Source organism: Accipiter gentilis, chromosome 17 (assembly GCF_929443795.1).
Source record: "Accipiter gentilis chromosome 17, bAccGen1.1, whole genome shotgun sequence".
Classification (NCBI taxonomy): domain Eukaryota; kingdom Metazoa; phylum Chordata; class Aves; order Accipitriformes; family Accipitridae; genus Astur; species Astur gentilis.
The window spans coordinates 12,998,555-13,017,408 of NC_064896.1; the positions used below are offsets into that span (position 1 = coordinate 12,998,555).

Genomic DNA, 18,854 nt, shown 5'->3' on the forward strand with positions numbered 1-18,854 from the left:
AAACGACTGCATAAATGACTCCCTCTATACTTAATTTTGGACTTTATTATTATACTACATTTGGAGGCCATTCTGGGTTGTATGCCATCCTGTGCCATTGGTCTATATCCTTTGTCCTGAGAGTGGATTAGATGGCCTTGTGTTGAACTTGCTGAAATCCCGACCATTTTGTAATATTCCTTTTCCTCTTCTTTGTCCTCCCCTCCCAGCATACGCTAACATATGGAAGTAGAAATTACCATACTACAGTTAAAAGGTCTTTCTTGTGACCTGAATCATGCCATGCCAAAGCTTTATTTCTCATAAAAATGAAGCACATCAGGTTAATATTTCTCCCTGTTCTGTCGTTCCCCTGCACAAGCTTTTATGAGGCTTTTAGAGGGTATGAAATATCATTTCTGCTTGCTCTTTAGCCTTTGAGTCCAGCTGACTTAAATAGGGTTTGGATCAGGGCATGATAGCATTCATAGTTTGTTTCAACAAGTAATACTGAGTTTAAAAACTTAACAGTATTAAGTCATTTCCTCTAAATAATTAGTTGGGTTTTATGATGCTGAATAGAAGTTTATTAATACAACATAATTTGGCAAGCTTATGTGTGGGTTTTTTCCCCCTTAAAAAAAAAAATTAGATCTGTGTTTTCTTTCTTCCCACAGGGAATTCTTGGTTCAGGCTTTGCCCTAAAGGTACAACAGAAACAACGACAGAAGCATTTCAACCGTCAAATTCCAGCTGCTGCCTCTCTCATACAGGTACCGAGTTTCTGTATTTTGCATACTATAATTTCTTTCCATTTACAGGTTTTTTTCAAAACTGTTGGCAGTATTTTCATGCCTGATTCCCATTAAAAATTGTATAGGAGTTACAGATGCATGTCTTTCAAACTGTTTTGGTAATCCCACCTTTAATGTAAGCTAATAAGCAGAAAAGTTCCCTCCCAAATCAGTACAAACTGTTTAATTCAGCTGGTTAAAATCAAAACTGAAGGCTATTGTGTAGTTAACAATTATTGAACAATTTACCTGGAGAAAATATTATGAAATACTATGCTTGCAGTAGAGAAAAAAAGAGAGAAGGCTTCATGTAAAATTGTACTTTTAAAAAATACATTGTTGCTTGTAAACACAAATGTCAGATATGCTTAATTTTTGTTGGGACAAATAAATTCTTAAAAATCTCAAATTTAGGAGAATTAAGTCAGAATGTTAAATAGAAAAATCTTGTCTAAATTTTTCAGCTCCAGGATAGGTGGCTGGGAACCACTGGGATTCTGCAAAATCAGTTTTTTCACGTAGGATAACATACAGGCAGAAAAATTTTGATCCACTCTGTTGAAAATACAGTTGCAGTTTAGCATCAGTAAGGTCAATGACCTTTTATCCTTTACTTCAGTGGAGCCAGCTTTTCACCCTGGAGAAGTATTGTTTCATTCTAGCTTTTTCCAGCTTTTCTTCCCTCACTCAGTATCTGCATGTAGCTTTAGAAGCATGGGGATCAAATTTAAAAGAAATCTAGATGTACACCTAAGCTGTATCATTTTTGTGTTCTCATATGACTTACTTCTCTAGCTTCATGAGTGAACGTGGATTTCCAGGTCAGGCTCTTTATGGAAACAGTAGCTAACTGTAAAGTTTATGCTTGAAACTAAACAGTCCCAGAGTTAATGTGAAAAAGGTTTAAATTTAGGGCTCTGGTTATAGCCAGAGATTAGCCAAAAATCTTCAGACTCAGTGTGTTTCGTTTCGATTGCATGGTTAGAAAAAGGTACGGTTTTGCAAAGAATGTGGAAAACATGTGACAAGTGGTGTTCCTCAGGGATTGGTGTTGGGACCAGCCCTGTTTGACATCTTTGGCGACATGGACAGTGGGATTGATTGCACCCTCAGCAAGTTTGCTGACAACACCAAGCTGTGTGGTGTGGTCAACATGCTGGAGGGAAGGGATACCACCCAGAGGGACCTTGACAGGCTTGAGACATGGGCCTGTGTGAACCTCATGAAGTTCAACAAGGCCAAGTGCAAGGTCCTGCACATGGGTCGGAACATTCCCAAGCACAAACACAGGCTGGGTGTTCAGTGGATTGAGAGCAGCCCTGCGGAAAAGGACTTGGGGGTGTTGGTTGATGAGAAGCTCAGCATGACCCGGCAATGTGTGTTCGCAGCCCAAAAAGCCAACTGTATCCTGGGCTGCATCAAGAGAAACATGACCAGCAGGTCAAGGGAGGTGATTCTCCTCCTCTACTCTGCTCTCATGAGACCCCACCTGCAGTACTGCCTTCAGCTCTGGGGCCCCCAACATAAGAAGGTCATGGACCTGTTGGAGCAAGTCCAGAGGAGGGCCATGAAGATGATCAGGGGGCTGGAGCACCTCTCCTGTGAAGACAGGCTGAGAGAGTTGGGGTTGTTCAGCCTGGAGAAGAGAAGGCTCTGGGGAGACCTTATAGCAGCCTTCCAGTACCTAAAGGGGCCTACAGGAAAGATGGGGAGGGACTCTTTATCAAGGAGTGTAGTGATAGAATGAGGGGTAATGGTTTTAAACTGAAAGAGGGTAGATTTAGATTAGATATTAGGAAGAAAGTTCTTTACTGTGAGGGTGGCGAGGCACTGGAACAGGTTGCCCAGAGAGGTTGTGGATGCCCCATCCCTGGCAGTGTTCAAGGCCAGGCTGGATGGGGCTTTGAGCAACCTGGGCTAGTGGAAGGTGTCCCTGGCCATGGCAGGGGGGTTGGAAGTAGATGGTCTTTAAGGTCCCTTCCAACCCAAACCATTCCATGATTCTGTGAATGGATTTTTAGTGTTCCCACTGACTCTTTTGGGAAATCAACCCCAAATTATGGGGAAGCCTGAGATTGCATGTCAAGAATGTTATACTTGGCTCTATCTGAAATATTAAGGAGGGGTGGAGGATAGACAATGAGTTGCTGACTACCTGTTCTTAATAGTGGTAATTATGATTTACTAATACTCTTGGACTTCTAAAAGCCCAGTTTAATGAATGCTCTACAAATAATTTACAAAAAGTTTATTCTTAAACCAAGAATTTTATGAAATAAATACAAGGTGGCAACAGCTGAAATGAGTGATACTTTTTCCCTGTATTCCTTCTTATCTTCTAGTGGCCAGTTGTTTCTTCCACTACCCTATTAACCGTGGCGGGAATTACATGGTGATTGTCTGATCCTTTACTTTTCAACTGCTGTCTGTTTTCCTTTGTCATTCTGCCTTGCTTTGTTTCTTCCATTTAGTGTTTTCTGGCCTTTCCCACTTTAGATTTTGTGTATGTGTATGTGTGTCCTTTTTTCATGTAGTCTGTAAATGAGGATCTGCCTTTTTAATGTGGAGACTAATTATTAATCAACTTTGATGATATATTTACACAACTAAGTGAGAATGCAGTAGTGTTTTGTCTCTGATTGGTCTTGTTTCCTAGGCCTGGTTTTCTTCCTTTTTGTCTTGGAACATAGTACTTTAATCATTGGTGGTTGGCAGGAGGGAGGATTGGTTTTGGCTTTTGGCTCCTGGTTAACCATTGGTGCTGCTCCCTCATGCCCTCGGTCTTATTTCTTTGTATGAATATAGCCCTACTGACCACATCACGATTGGTTGTTTGTTTGGTTTTTTTTCTGATAGTACCCTTGTGAGGCAGGGAAGAATGATTTTTTCTTTTTTCTTTTTTTTTTTTCTTTTCTGAGTAGGAGCTTGAAACACAGGATGCAATGGGCAGAATGCGCAGAGGGAAACTGGGGCAGAGCAAGAAATTTAAACCCAATCTTTTGAGTCCAGTCTAGAATTCTCTCTTACTATTTGTTTGTTGCTAATGCAAACAGAAGTTGCACTTGAAAAGACTGATCTTCCTTTCTGGTTTGCCCAGTTCAAACTATGTGGTTTCTGTTTACTAAATACGGATTCTAAACCATGCTGAGTTTATGTTTCCAGTAGGGAAATTCAAGAATACTATTAAATAAAGAATGACTAACATGCTACTTGGAAGTTACTTTTTAGTACAGATAGCTACAAATCCGATTGCTTAAATTGTTCTGTTGCTTAAAACATTTTTTCTAGACTGCATGGAGATGCTATGCAGCAGAAAATCCAGACTCTTCTACATGGAAAATATACATCCGAAAACCTGCCAGAAATTATCATTTGCTGTCACCCAGTCCAAAACCGAAGAAATCAGTGATGGTACCAGTAACTAACATTTCCTATTATAGTAATTTAAATTTGTTAAATTAGATTGAATTTGTTTACTCTCTAGAGGCTATTTGTTGTGTTTGTTTTACAGATTATTACTTGGTTTCAAAGTATTTATTTTCATTTCAGTTTTTAGATTTTCAGTATACAAATTTTTTAAACCATAACTTAATTTGCTTCAGTTCCCAATCTTAACTTTTTTAATGGATCTATGGGCTTGGAAAAGAGCAATAATGACTTAACTCAGGCACATCAGTCAGTAACTTACTGTTGTTTGGAAAACTATAAGCAAAGGAAAAAAAAGAAAATTACTATTTCCAAACCAGTAACTTTTAATTGTTTCTTTTTTAAAAAAAACAAACAACAAAACTACTGCTTCTCTTAGCTATGATTTCGTGGCTTTCTAAGCCTCTATGGTGAAGACATCTTGTGCCTACATATGGTAGTATTTTCATATCAACTGACTCCATAAGTTAAGAATTTTTTTTTATTTTAAAAACAGCAACAAAACCCCTTTGTCAGAATGTTTAGATTATGTAATACTTCATCCTCTCTGTTGTAAGAGTATTACAGAGGACTCCCAAGCTGGAAGGAGAGGATGTTGTGCAAAAGCATCCCTAGTATCCCAGGTTCATCTGAGTTCAGTAGCAATATATCCATTTGCTTTTTGCTGAAGGTATGATGTATTGCATCCATAAAATGGTGAAGATATTCTAGAGTAGTTTGATTTATATAAACTGTCACAGAGCTAGCAGATGTTTTTACTGCAGGCAAGGGATTTGCTAATGACAATGTGCAGAATTCTAGTGATTAGCGAGTTTTGGCAAGATGGGGGTCAATCTTACTTAGAAATGCACTGTGTAGCATCATGAAAACGTAATTGATTAGGCACTGTTTTGACTGGTTATAGCTCATTGGGGACTGCATTATTATTGAAGATACTACTGAAAATGTAACTAACTGTGACTTTGAGTAATTTAACGTACGTGTGGTTTTAGGTTAAAAAGAAGAAATTTAAGTTAGACAAGGACAATGGGCCTTCTTCTCCAGATAGAATGTTAACTGTTCCACACATCACTTACGACCACGTGACGGAGGACAGGAAACCTGATTTCAGTTTTGAAGCTTATGAAAATTCTGGTAAGAAATTCCATTATAAAATGGCAGTAGCTGTAGTGGCTTCTATTAGTGATTTACACACAGGTCCTCTTTAGTATCTGTAGGAGAGAGGATGAGGACAGAACAAGCTCTTGTCATTCTAAAGCAAGAATACTTTGCTTTTTGACTTTGTTTGCTGGCTTGTCTGGATGAGATTCAACCATTTCTTTAATGAGCATGCTTCACTGCAGACAAACTGAGATTATTTGTCATTTCTGCCTGCCAGAAGAGCTACTGTCTCTAAGGCTGGTGCATACATTGCCCAATTCTGCAATTAATTGAAACTACAGGGATTAGCTGTCAGCTTTTCCACATGAAATTTACCCAAGATGTGTTACTATTGTGCTTGTACTTCAACCAAAAAGGATTGACACATCTTGGCTGCACTGATCATAGTCTGATACATGAAACTATCATGTGCTCCTTCTTGTCATCTGCTCAGTGGCGTAGGCTGTGAATGAAATTTTGAAACCAGAAGTACTTAAGATAAATGTAGATCCATCTGTATTAACTGTCACTGTACAAAATGGTACAGTATGAGGAAAAAGAAGGACTCTGATAGTCACCTTATAATTAATAGCTTAGTTATAGTTGCTTTAGCTGTAATGAACTTCCAAAATAACTCTGAATTTACGGTGTGGCTTTTTTACAAATGTACTTTTATTAGAAGCTTTTAATGTGTATTGCTCAAATTTTTGGCAGCAAGAATGAGGTTTAATTTTTAAGGTGTGTTTTATTGATTATGGATACCTTAAGTACTTATGTTTTTTTCTCCTCATAAATTTGGCTGAGCTGATTAAATTTAATGATCTTTAAAATAAGATAGAAATGTGGGCTGGCACCAGGCAGAGTTCAATTCAAGCAGAAAGTCTCATCTTCTGTGTACTTTTTTGATATGCTTCTGTCTTGTCTTGTTCTGTAACATGCATGCTTTTCCACTTTTTCTTGGCCTCTATTAAGGAATGATTGAAAATTGCATCTGGTTGTAGAAATGACATAGCTGTCAAAAGGTGGACAAGTACTAAGTTTAGTCTGTGTCTCAGTCTTTGACTACAGATACCTTCAAAACAATCCAGTGAATGAACTGTACAAATGCTTAGATTTGTAAAGTCCCACCTTTCATCATTAAGTTTCTAAGCTGATTAAAGGACAATGTGATTTGCAGGCAGCCTACTGCTGCAACTTCAAAAATCAGCTCTATAGCTTTCAATAAAAGGATTTTCTTTAATTTCTTCTGACACTTATCTTTTTTCTTTTTTATCTGTGTTCTGCTCTCTCTAAACTGTTACAAGTATACAGGACAAACAGGAATGTTAAAATTGCTTGGTAAGTTGAGGAAAATAATTCTATCTATGGCATGCCAGCTTATGACCATGTAGCGTTTGCAGTGCTTTTCATGTGTGTCTAGTGCCGTATAGTATCTAAGAAATGTTTTGCAGCAAAGGAGATCAAAACAGACAAAAATGTATATTCTCACACTTGTAATCACAATTGCACCAAGGGTTTCTTTACAAAGAGAAAAGAGAGCACTCATTTAAGTAGATGATCTCTGTTTTTTTTATTATTGAGAAAAATTGCTCGTGTATATATAACCAATAGAAAAAGATAATGTCATATAAATAAGGTATGATTCATCCAGTAGTTAAGTTATCTGAGCATATAGCTGAGAATTAATTTCTAAACAAATAGATTGGGATGGAAGAAAAACTTCCAGATTTGACCTCCAATATTGTGCATTCTGAAGTACACACATCTGTTCCTGTAAAAATGCTCTGTAGATATTTGTGAACAGATGGGGACCCATAAATTAAAAAATTTATTTTACTGTTTGTCTGGATTCTGTGATCACTTAAGCAGCCATGTAGTCCTGTGATGTCTCTAATGTGCTTGCTTAGGCACTTTCTTAACAATTGAGTGTTCCCCATAGAGTCTAGGATTAGAGCTAGGTCTGGGCAAAAAAACTCTGTGATTTAGTGAGAGTGCTGTAAGCCACCTGCAAGTTGTCTGCTCTACAGCCACTAAAGAAAATAGAGGCTTCTTTTCAGTGATTGAATGCAAGGATGCTCAGGCTTGGATTAAATTGTCTGAAAATAAAAGGTTCAGTTTCTCCTCTGAACCCACATGGAGCACAGGTGCAATTAAGGTGGTAAAAAAGCAGAAAACAAACTGAATCTCCTTGACTCCCCCTGACCAATCCTTGATTTGCCCGTTTTCCAGTTTCCACTTTTCTCCTGTATTCCAAGCGGTGCATCTCTGTTGGGGGTGAGCATGGTAGAACAAGCTCAGAAAAGCAGCAAGAGCCATGAAGTCACCCATTTCACATGAACAAGAAATTCCTTCATTTTGGGGAAATATCAGAGGAGCTTTGCCAGCCACCGTAGGTTCGGTTTCTATTTCCTAGCCAGGCAGCGTGAGCTCAGTGAACCTGAGAGGTCGCCTAACACTGTTCTCACACTGACTCGAAGAAATAAAGAGGAGAGAGTGTTTTTGTACTTGCTGTGAGTAAGATTACCTACGCAGAAAACTGAAGCTGCCAAGTCAAAAGCTCAGAAACAAGAAATTAGGAAGTACAAGAAAATGGATGCTCATTCAGCTTTGATTTAATCCTCAGAAAGCCTCTAGTCACATATCCATATGCTGCTTTCTCATATTCAGTAAATTTTGTTTCTGTCTTTGGGCTGCCTATTTATATTCAAGTCTTCACACTCCTGGGTCCCCCATCTGGCTTCCCTGCCAGTACACTTGTGCAACCAGAGATTTCCACCTCCTTTTCTCCCCTCCTCCTTTCTCCTGGCATCATCAGTTCAGCAAAGACCCAAGAGCCGTGGCTGGAGCATGCATAGCACTGACAGAACACTTGCAAAATGAGGCTTTTTTTCAGATTTTTTTTAACACCACTACCTTTATATTTTAAGAGTTTTTCTCTTTGCATGAAAGTAAGGCAACAATTCTGAAGAATACCACTCTGTCCCACAGGTACTTCTTAATGAAATAGTTATTAAAAGGATGACACTATTAAAAAGAACTAAACATAGCATAAACGTTATGTTTTGCTGAGTCTCTTTCTCATCATTGACTCCTCTTGCTTGCCTGAAAATTTTCCCCAAGAAATTCAGCTTGAGGCAGACACTTGGCTTAAATGGTTGAAGTGAGCAGCTTCAAATGCTTTTTATGGGATGTGCCAGGCAGCTTCAAACACGGGTGGCAGTACTTGTCTGTCCACCTGACAGCATGGAAATCTGACTGGGAGCTAGCTACAACGTGAACAGTACGAACCAGAGCAAGAGGGGTCTGACCTGTATGAGGTTGTACACTTTGGAAAGGGAAACACTTGAGGAAACCCTAAAGTCAGGAAGGAAGGGGCAAACGTATAGATCACTTTCCTCAAAATGGGACTGGCATGTAGGGAGGAATATCTTGCAGCAGGTGACACTGTCGTGAAGAATGGGTTCGAAGGGACAACGATGCATCCCCTAGTGGTGATTTAATGTTCTGCTAACATGTAATGCACACTTCAAGAGTTTCATACAAAGTCTTTTCCACAGTATTTTTTCTTTTGCTTTTAAAGATATCATGTACAACATACTATATTTTAGGTATGCCTTCATCTCCTCAGCTGCCTATCTGGAGCTTTTTTCTACCCCCCCCCATCTCTCCTTATTTTATGTGCATCTTTACTCTGACTCAGATTGTCAGCGCTCCTGGCCATCCTTTTCTGCAGACCAGCAGTCTTCCAGTGCTCCTTCCTCTCCAGGTAAAGCTCATAATATTTCATTGCTCCATCACCTTTGTTAACTACTAAATCTTTGCAATGCTCTGTCTGGAGTTGCCTGCCGTGGCATAGAAAATTATAGTGCTGGTTTTTAAAGAAAGCGTAGGCATGTCAGTAGAATTTTGAGTTTGGAAAGTTGTTCAGGTTGTAAATTGCAAGTGGTTAAATGAAAAAAAGAATTTTTTTGCAGAACAGACTTATTTTCTAAATGCATTAATTAAAACTCAGATTTTCCATGAAAAGTGCTTTAAAGTGTTTTAAATTTTTTGTCTGTGCTTGCAACAGAGAAACTGCAAAATATTTTCTGTCTTACTAGCTAAATACCCCACTACCAGAAAAGTATCTGCATACATGTCATACTGTATATAAAATTGTTGTGTTGGTTATATAGAAAACCGATCAGTAATTTCTTGTTATTGTGTTTATAATCCTTGATTGAAAGTTCATAGAATCATAGAATGGTTTGGGTTGGAAGGGACCTTTAAAAGTCATTTAGTCCACCCCTCCTGCAATGAGCAAGAACATCTTCAACTTGATCGGGTTGTTCAGAGCCCTGTCCAGCCTGACCTGGAATGTTTCCAGAAAGTTCAGAGTTTCTGTTTTAAAGCAGGGGCTCTCATATTGTGGGGAGTGTATTTTCTGCCATTTCAAAGTAGTACTTGGCTCAGCATTATCTGTTGGATAGTCATGGCTGTTACCATAGTTGCTGCTGCTACCCATCAAAAATAGAGAAAATAAAGCTTGGGGACCCCGAATTATAGTAAATATCCCTTGCTACACCTGTTGCCTGTTTCTTTTCACTCATTATTATCCATTGAAAATGAGTTTCTAAAGCTTCCTTTCTTTCCTTTAGCTTACTTATTTAGAAATTTAGTGTCTTTTTTTAACGTACTTTTTTATAACACTCCTTTGTGAGAAAGGCTCCTCCAAAGTCAAATGGCTATGAATTTATTTTTATAAATAAAAAAAGTGCTGAGACAGCTTATGCTCCCTGGTGCTCTACTTGAGCCTTGTTTCAAGGCACTTTGTGGCAGGGAAGCTCTCATTAAGGCCATGTTCTTTTCTTGGTCCCTCCTCTCTCTGTGCAAGCAGGTTGCATGGTAGTGTTTTGGAGTGGTTCCTCCTTCATGTTGGAAGCAGCAACATACATTTAAGAAAAAGAGCATAAAGAGCAGAAAGCTGCATCGGGCACCAGAACAGACTGATTCTTGGTTATGATCTACTTAGAAAATTTTAGAATAAAAAGAGGGATGGAGGTACCATGTTTGCCTCATATTAAGCAGGTCTTCAGCTCTGTGTTCTCAGATAATGGCACTTTCAAAGAGGCTGTGGTACAGTCTTGACTTCTTGTTCCTTTTTCATTGTGCCACTCCTTCTCTCCCCTCCCCTGAAACTAAAAAGCAGTAACTGTGAATGATCCAAGAATAGCAATTTCTGCAAATACACTTGTTTACTGTGTGTATTGTGTCTCTCATAAGCACAGTTTGGTGAGTGTTCAGCAAACACTCCAGATGGTTTTAGGTTCAGCAGTTTTATCACTTGTCATCAGGAAAACTAAAAAGGCTGTGAGTCCTTTCCTAGAAACTGGGAAAGTTTCATTTGTATCATGTAGAAATGAAAGCAGTGAAAATTAATTTAATGAAAGCCAAAAGGAATCTGTTTTAAAGACATTTTACTCCATCTGTGAATCTGGAATTATTTTGCTTGTTTTACAGCCACTATGTTGGATGATGGCTACAGCAAAGTGATTAAATAATATGACAATAAAACCAAAAATAGGAAAATAGGAAGTTAGCATTAGCTAAAACTTACTGTAGAATTTTCATTTTTAAGTGCTGCAAGTGGCTCCTGCTTTTAATAATTTTATCTCCTAGCATTTGTCTGTCTCTTTTTTTTTTTTTTTTTTTTTACTGATTTCAGAGGTCTTTCTCTCCTATTATAATTTCTGGAGAGCGGTCTTTCCCATTGTAATTTTGAATGGCCATGTGCCTGATTTTTTCTTCTGATTATTTGTAAAAGTTCAAATACATTTCCGCCATATGAAGTGATCTACTTACTTGAGTAAAATGGTTGCATTTTTTTAAAAAATTGTTTCCTGATATCCCCACTTCCATTCTCATTAAATTCAGCTACATTTAAGTTAGCTATTTCTGTCGTATTCCTTTAGCTTTCATGTTGCATTTTGGCAGGGCATTATTTACTGTTATATTATAAAGTATTTTATTTAATACAGTCGGGACTTCATAAATTACAACATTATAATTATTTCATTGAATGATCCAGCCAGTTACACAGATAAAGATTTCTACGGAGGTGTCAGAATCTACCTATGATTTCTACAGAATTTTACTGGTGGTTTTTATTCTCTATAAAATTAAATTACAATCATGTATAAATACAATAGTGGATTTATTTATATGCAAATTTTGTGGCTTCTCTACCAAATGTTAGGACCATGCTGGAGAAAGCAGTTAGGGCTCTTCATTTTAGAGTCTGGCAGAATTTAGGAGCCTGAGTTTAAAAATGAAATGTGTAATACTCTGCCTAATTTCTTTGGTGCATGAAAGTTGGTATACAAGTAACTTTGCCACTGAAAACGTTCAATATCTGAAGTTTTGTGAAATGGCCTTCTCACTAAGGACTTCATCTTGGATGAACTGAACATCTTGCCACCTGCCTCGTGCCTGGGCTCAAAGATGAGGCATCCTTGTGCCTAGGTGTGAGAGGGATTGGGAGCCAGTAGGCTGGCTCAGACAGCGTGTGGCAGGAGATGACTGCTCACCGTGAAAATCCCTAGGCTCCTTTGTTGATCTAGGCCTGGTCTCTTGATCTTAGTCACAGTAGTTACACCCCAGAAGCTGGTATTATAAACTAAAACATGAAGTAGAGATGATATAAAAAGAAATTGATCTTGTCACTGCATTGCACTCATACGCTGTTGTTGTAGAGCGGTGGTCCATGGTATGGCTGAGTATTGTACAATAAGTTTTATAATGCATGAAGCTGCCTGTGATATAGATACCCTACATTCTAGTGTATAAGGCATATGAACAAAAAAAAAAAAAAAAAAAAAAAAAAAAACAAACAACCCTAGCTTTAAGTCTTCAGCAGAAGTTGAAATTCTTTGGGTAGAAGAAGAGTTAAAGTTTTACTTTTCATGAACTCTGTGGTATATGCAATTTTTTAATAGTATCTTCTGTTTTCAATATTCTGTTAAAATGTACAGTATTTGAGAGATCCAAATGAGTGGTAGACCTTTCTTGAAAAAGCCGAATGCTATTGCTTTAACTGTTATCTGCGTGTTTCCTCACAGTGAAAAGAAGCCCAACGTTTTTAGATGTTAACACAGGACCCTTCATCAGGACCAACAGCTTTGCTGATGAGCTTGACCTGGAGGGTGAGACACTGTTGACCCCAATAACTCACATCTCACAGTAAGTCAAGGCTATTGAATTGTGCATTAGTTGACTTAGACAAGAGAAGCCAATTCAGGTGGGAGGAGCTGAAATATGGAGCTGATAGGGCTATCTCAGATATTTGCGTCAAACTCTTTTTACCTTGAAGCTGGTGTATACTGTTCTGAGTGCCAGTAAATCTTCATGTTGACCTAAAGAAAAGTTCACTTGGCTGTGACACAAGGCTTTAGTTTTTAGCTAATGTCTTGGGGCAGTTGGTGGTTGAGAGCCTCAAGATTTTCACATGGAGACAATGTGTGGGAGTACTTGCCTGTTGAGAATTATATTACTCACTCCACCATACAAGTGGAATAGCTGTAAAGTGCAAATTTAAAAATATTATTTATATGAAATACCAGCCTTTCCATTTCAGCAGCACCTTCTCTAACAGTCAAATGATGATCTGCATTGGAAGAAAAGATCTGTTTTGATCTTTATTACTGCTTTGTGGTACATAAAAATGATCTGAAATAGGCCTGTATTTTTTATTTTGTTGGGTTTTGTCCTTTTAAAAGAAGATTTTCCACATGTCTTTTATACTAAAATGTTATCCTCAGGTTATCAGATTATTCTAAAATATTGAGAATTGTAAAAGATTTTTATTCAAATGCCTTTAAAAAAAATAATCTTCTGTCATTGTTTAATTCAAACTCCTGACAAATGCTTATTATTTACCATAGCAGATGTGTGACAGCATGTCCTCTAGCAGAGGAATGAGACAATTTTTCCCCCTCCTATTCCTAGAAATCTGAGGATTTCTGCAGTGAAACCACAGATGAAAATTCTTGACATACTTGTATTTCTGAGGTACAAAACATGCAGAAATGCCTGCTGCCATTTCAGGCCTTCTTCCTATACACTAAAAATATTAGAGAAGCACAAATGTACTTTTTATAGCCACTGTAGAAGGGCATTTTTTTAAAAAAAGTGGGTTTGGGGGGAGTCTTCCCTGCCCCCAAACAAAAGGACTTGCGTTTCCAGCTGAATCACCTAAATGTACATGTATTTGTAGGCAGAGGATTTAGGAGACTTGTATTCTGGAAGATTTCTTAGTGGTACAAGCAGGAGGAGGAAGTCATAAATTTCCTCAAGCCTTCGACAAGAACAACGGAGCAGCAAAACCAGATCTAGAAGTTTCCTTTGCATAGCCTTTTTTAAACTTTAATTTACCACAACAGTGCAGGCTTTCTTCAAGAGAAAGAAGGTTTGGTGCTAGGAGTTTTCATTATCCTGTTTGGATTTGGGAATGATTTAGTAATTTCTCATTGTGTTTCAAATAATAAGGTGCTCTATCATTTTTAAGTCCAACTTGTGTAGCAGCTGAGATTATTTTTTTTCTGTGAACTACTTGTGGGAGACCTTAGGATGTAGGTAATGTATATCAACCGAAGAACCTTACCAAATTAACGCCCTAGTCTTTTAGTAACTTATATATTTCTCTTTTATTTCCTTAATTTTTGGTTGTAACTTTTTTGAAATCTCCCTAGATTGCTCTAGGTCATGAGTGATGGGATGGTACAAAACGTGTCCCCATATATGGTTTGAATTGAGTCTCTGCTAGAAGAGAAGAAAATGGAAGTCATTGTTTCTTTTAAGCCTTTGGGTTTAGATTCAAAACTTGATAAATTGCATTAAATGCAAAAATGGATAAAATTTTTGGTAGCTGAGGCTCCAAATTGAATTGTGTCTCTTTGAAGTATAGGTGCCCAAATGTTGTAGAGCCTGAGAACTGTTCACTTAGAAATGGGTTTACTTTGTATGCGGGCCTGAAACAATGCCAGGTCAGCCTACAGATATAAGGGTTTGGCAAAAAGTTAGTGAAAACCCTGTGTTTTGTAATGTCAGTTGGAGTATTGGCATTCAGGTAACAGATAGTCTCAAATATTTTTAAATGAAAAATATTCTAATGCTTGTTTTACATTGGGGTTGTGCATTCTGCTTGCATTTGAGGCAGTTGAAAAGCAAGCTGCTGTGCTGTGTTTCACTGGGTACCCATGTTGTTGCATGCTGAAGACCAGTCAATTTCCATGAATTATTTAGACAAATGCTTATTTTTCATTCTTCATTTCAAAGTCCTAGGGAACAAATATTTATGAGCTGGTTACACGTTAGTAGGACCTGCTGCATGTTAGACCATGTGAGCATAGAATTAAGGATCAAATTTAGAATTTAGAATTTTTTGCAATAGATGTATCTCTGTGTGGAAAGCCACGTACTATTTTTCTGGATAATGAAATTGTTTAGTCATTTCAGATCTGTGTCTCTGTGTGTTTTTAATTCAGACTTGAAAGTTATGCTGTGCCTGACAGAATCTAGGATTAATTAGCTTGTTCTGATGTCCCCAGTTGTGGAGCGTTTTATTTCCATACAGCCATCATATATACAGTATGATTGCTCCAGATTTGTTGATAAGGAAATAAGCAACCATATGCAAGTCTAAACCCAAGTACTTAACAAAAAAAAGAAAAAAAGCACCAGCTATGAAAACAAATTAGTACGGAAAAGTCAAATTAAGTGCAAATATCTCTAGTTTCACATCTTAAAAGCAATTCATACTCTATCAGAGGAACAGAAGCATGAAGACAGTTTTCAGAAGTGGCAGCATAATATAAAACACTTGATCTAGGGATGCTTGGATTTGGGATTCATAGAACTATTTCCTGGTCAATTATATATTTATTGCAATAGATGAATTTGCTTATCCATAAACCACAGAAAGGTGACTCTAGAATAAACATTAATTTTTGAAAGTCATAAATACATGTGTAAATATTACTCAGTTAATTGGAGACATGCAACTGGAAAGTGACTTTTAGTTGACAGTATGAAAAATATTTCCTTTTGACAGGTAGCGTAAATCTGGCTTAAGTGTGGGGTACCTACTGTGTTACTGACAGGCAAACACGTGGCATCATTGTGGCTTAAAAAAAGAATGAGACTAAGTTTGTTTCCTCACTTGCCATTAGGTCATGGAAAGAAAATGCTCTTTCAGCCCTTATGACAAAGGGCTTTAGGCTTCTAGGCCCAAAGTACCCTTTAAATTGAATTTCAGTGCCTTGCTTGTTTATGTAAAAATTATTCTCTTTTTGTAAATGTAGGTGCGTATTCTCACTGAATTTAATAGGACTGCTTTTGTGTCTAATAATAAAAATGCAGGTGTGGGTTTTCTTGCAGGATGTACTTCTGGCTGTATTTTAAATCTGTTTTGAAACAAACATTGTACTAAATGTAGCCCTATTTCTGTGGAATTAGAAATGGGAAATCCTTCATGTGGAAAGATTACTATACCAGTTAATCATTTGTCACTACCACTTTGAGGAAACAAAAATAATAATAGAAGCACTTTGAGAACTGATGTTCAAACACAAAAGTGATTAAAATGTCATAGAAAAAACAGATTTGCAGCAGGTGCATGCCGAAATATAAAATAAGATAGCAGCGCATGGAAGAGTGACTGCACTTTCCCTTCTATGTGCGAAGTCTTACAAGCAAAAGATGCAGATTCAAGCAGAGCAATTTGTAATTAGCTATTATGGATCTCGCCTATAAAATGAACTGTAACAGTTTGAAGAATGCAGTACACAGTGTGTTGTTTGAGATAAGGCTTGGCCCTTCAATGGTTTGTTTAATGATTGTTGTGGTCTGTTATGTTGTAAAAGTGAAATAGGAAACTAGACTGTAGTGATACCTCTGGACTTCTCACTGTTTTCTTTCTCTCTAATCAGTGCGTTCCCGTATTGTCTCCTGTTCCCTGTTTCACTTCACTGGGTCTTTTGTTGTGTTTGCATTTTAAAGCAACAGAAAATTGAGGCTACTTGTAGCTGAGCCTCAGCTACCAAGAGGTTCTTTCCCTGTGTTTGTATTGTTTAATTTCAACACCTTTTTTAACTTTACATTAGGCATTAGCTGAAGTAGCAAAAGAAATTAACCAAGCTCCTAAGCATACAAATGTGAGGGAGAGGGAGAAGTGGGTGGAATTGAGCTGAAAAAGGGAGAGAAGAAAATAATGAAGAACTCTGAATCTAATATATCTTTATATAAGTTTCTCACCTCTTTAAAGAAGTTTAAAAAGAGCTCTGCATTCTCCATGAAGCTTTCAGAAATGCTACTGAATAAAAAATAAATTCATGTCTGATATTTCTACAGTTCCCCATTCTTTGGGGTTCAGCAGCTCATTAGACAGTGGTTTGTTTAATAAGTCCTGATGTGTAAATGTTTGGTATTTCTTTCTGCTTCTTAATAAGAGTAACTTTTTAGCAAAATACTATCACTAAATGTATTGTAAATTTACTGCAGAAATTGAAACACAAATCAGAGATCATCTCTGGATATTGTATTTAAACTCTTTATATATAAAAAGTAGCTCAATTTTTTCACAAAGTTTAAAGAAAATGGGAAGACCCCTTGAACAACTCATACCTAGTTCTGTCACCTTGAGTATTGCACCAAAGGAGTACTCGCTGTCATAAGATTATATAAACCGATATACTGTCTAACTATGCAAATTGTTGGCAAAATTCTTGATCTTTAAATTGTGAGTATGGTATTACTTCCTATACACCTTTCTAATTTTTTTTGAAAGAATTACTGTGGACCCAGCTGAGTTCAGGGAATGTATTTCTTGCTGAAAGCAGTTGCTAACATTGCACATTTGTGATCCTGCTATTATCTATATTGTCAAAATAACAATAATTCTTGATGTTTTAATGACTCTTCCCCACATGTTTTATGTACCTCTTTATTGGGGTGATGAAAATACATTTCATTAGTTAAGGACTGGCTTTGTCAGTATACATATAAAATACTTTTTCAATGGAGGCTTTCTTGCAATGACATACTGCTGTGATCTTAGATTTAATACAGTAGGCTTGCATTAAAATAAAGCAGTAGATTAAAAACAAAAAGCACTTTCTTTCTGTTTTTAAGTATATTTCCATCCTGAAAAAACTGTGTTGTGACATCAGCTTTGTCTCCTCTACTATCTCTGTCAATATCTCAGTTGTGGTAGAGAGTCTTTTAGGCATTGTATTAGGAGTAAATGGGAGGCTCCAGTGGTGGAGGTGTGTTTAAAAATAAACACTTATCTGTTAAACAGCAGGACAGATGGAATAATTAAGCAAACAAATTTAGTGCTTTTTAATAATTTCCTGATTAAGAGGAAATTATAACAGATGGATCATTCTGAATGAGTGAAATGAATGCTTTTGAGCACTTTGAAATATAATTGAAATAATCGAAATAAAGTCTGCTGGTAAACACCGAATGCAGTGTCCATGGTGCTGCAGTTACCACTGGCTTTTCTTGGAAATAATATTCTCTTTTCTTTAAGATTTTTATTAAGTGTTCAGTGTTTTAATTACCATCATATAATCTGTTGGCATAAGATATAACCACATTGCTTGGAACAAACAGTGCTGAATGTGTTTTATAACTGTCTCTTTTCTGTTGGATTATCAGGGAGTGGAATCCCTATTTGCTTTGATTTGCTAGCTCATATTGTATAAGATTCCTGCTTTTATCTTTCTCTTATATACCAAAATGACCCTCTGAAGTCTGAGCAAATATTTCTTTTTCGCTCTTGAGTGGCTAGATGTAGCGGCTGACTTCTGCTGTCACAAGAATTCTCTCTGAAACACTGCTAACAATATTTAAACCATGATTTGTATGGGGTCCGTTTTATCATTAATGACAGGGCACGTTAGAAGAATAGCAGTGACAGCAACTGTATGTAAGAACATGGTTGAGTTAAGACCGGAGCTTAATGTTCAAACATTGCTGGTTACTGTTATGTGCTGTTGTTCCAGTCATTTATTTAACGTGCAACAGGAAAGTCTTCAGTACTTGCTGTACGCTGGGCAGCATTCCTTTTTCATTTGGCATGTTTCAGTATGTTGTCAAACTCCCTTAGGAATGCTGCTTACAATCTCTGCTAATTTAATAATTTGCTAAAAAGGGGGAGGACTGTTTCTTTGAGTTATTCACTTTGGTATGGAAAAGTGTCATTAGATCCTGTGCTTTCATTATACATTGACCATAAACTTGTCCATAGAAATCAACCCTAGAACTCTGGACGTATCAGGAATCTGATTTTTCTCATCTATTCAGTTGTTTTGAGCCACTTGAGGACATGAAGTGTCCCTAAAGCTGGTTTAACAAGCAATCAGGAAAGTTCCTTTTTCAGAAGGAAACTCCAGAACAGTGGTAAACAAGAGACTGAATGATTTCAGTGTCATCATCCCATTCTGGTTTCTCGTTGGATGTTGCATGGGAGAGGAA

General features: G+C 37.3%; 1 protein-coding gene across 2 annotated transcripts in view; it reads left to right on the forward strand.

Annotated features, from left to right (window-relative positions):
• KCNQ1 (potassium voltage-gated channel subfamily Q member 1) overlaps positions 1–18,854 on the forward strand; it is a 369,743-nt gene that overhangs the window by 107,644 nt on the left and 243,245 nt on the right. Inside the window, exons 8-12 of one of the 2 annotated variants that reach the window (XM_049821099.1) lie at positions 657–752; positions 4,062–4,184; positions 5,192–5,333; positions 9,040–9,105; positions 12,437–12,557. In XM_049821099.1, the coding sequence (XP_049677056.1) occupies positions 657–752; positions 4,062–4,184; positions 5,192–5,333; positions 9,040–9,105; positions 12,437–12,557 (548 nt within the window). The remainder of the gene's footprint in view (positions 1–656; positions 753–4,061; positions 4,185–5,191; positions 5,334–9,039; positions 9,106–12,436; positions 12,558–18,854) is intronic. The other variant, XM_049821100.1, reaches the window with a different exon arrangement.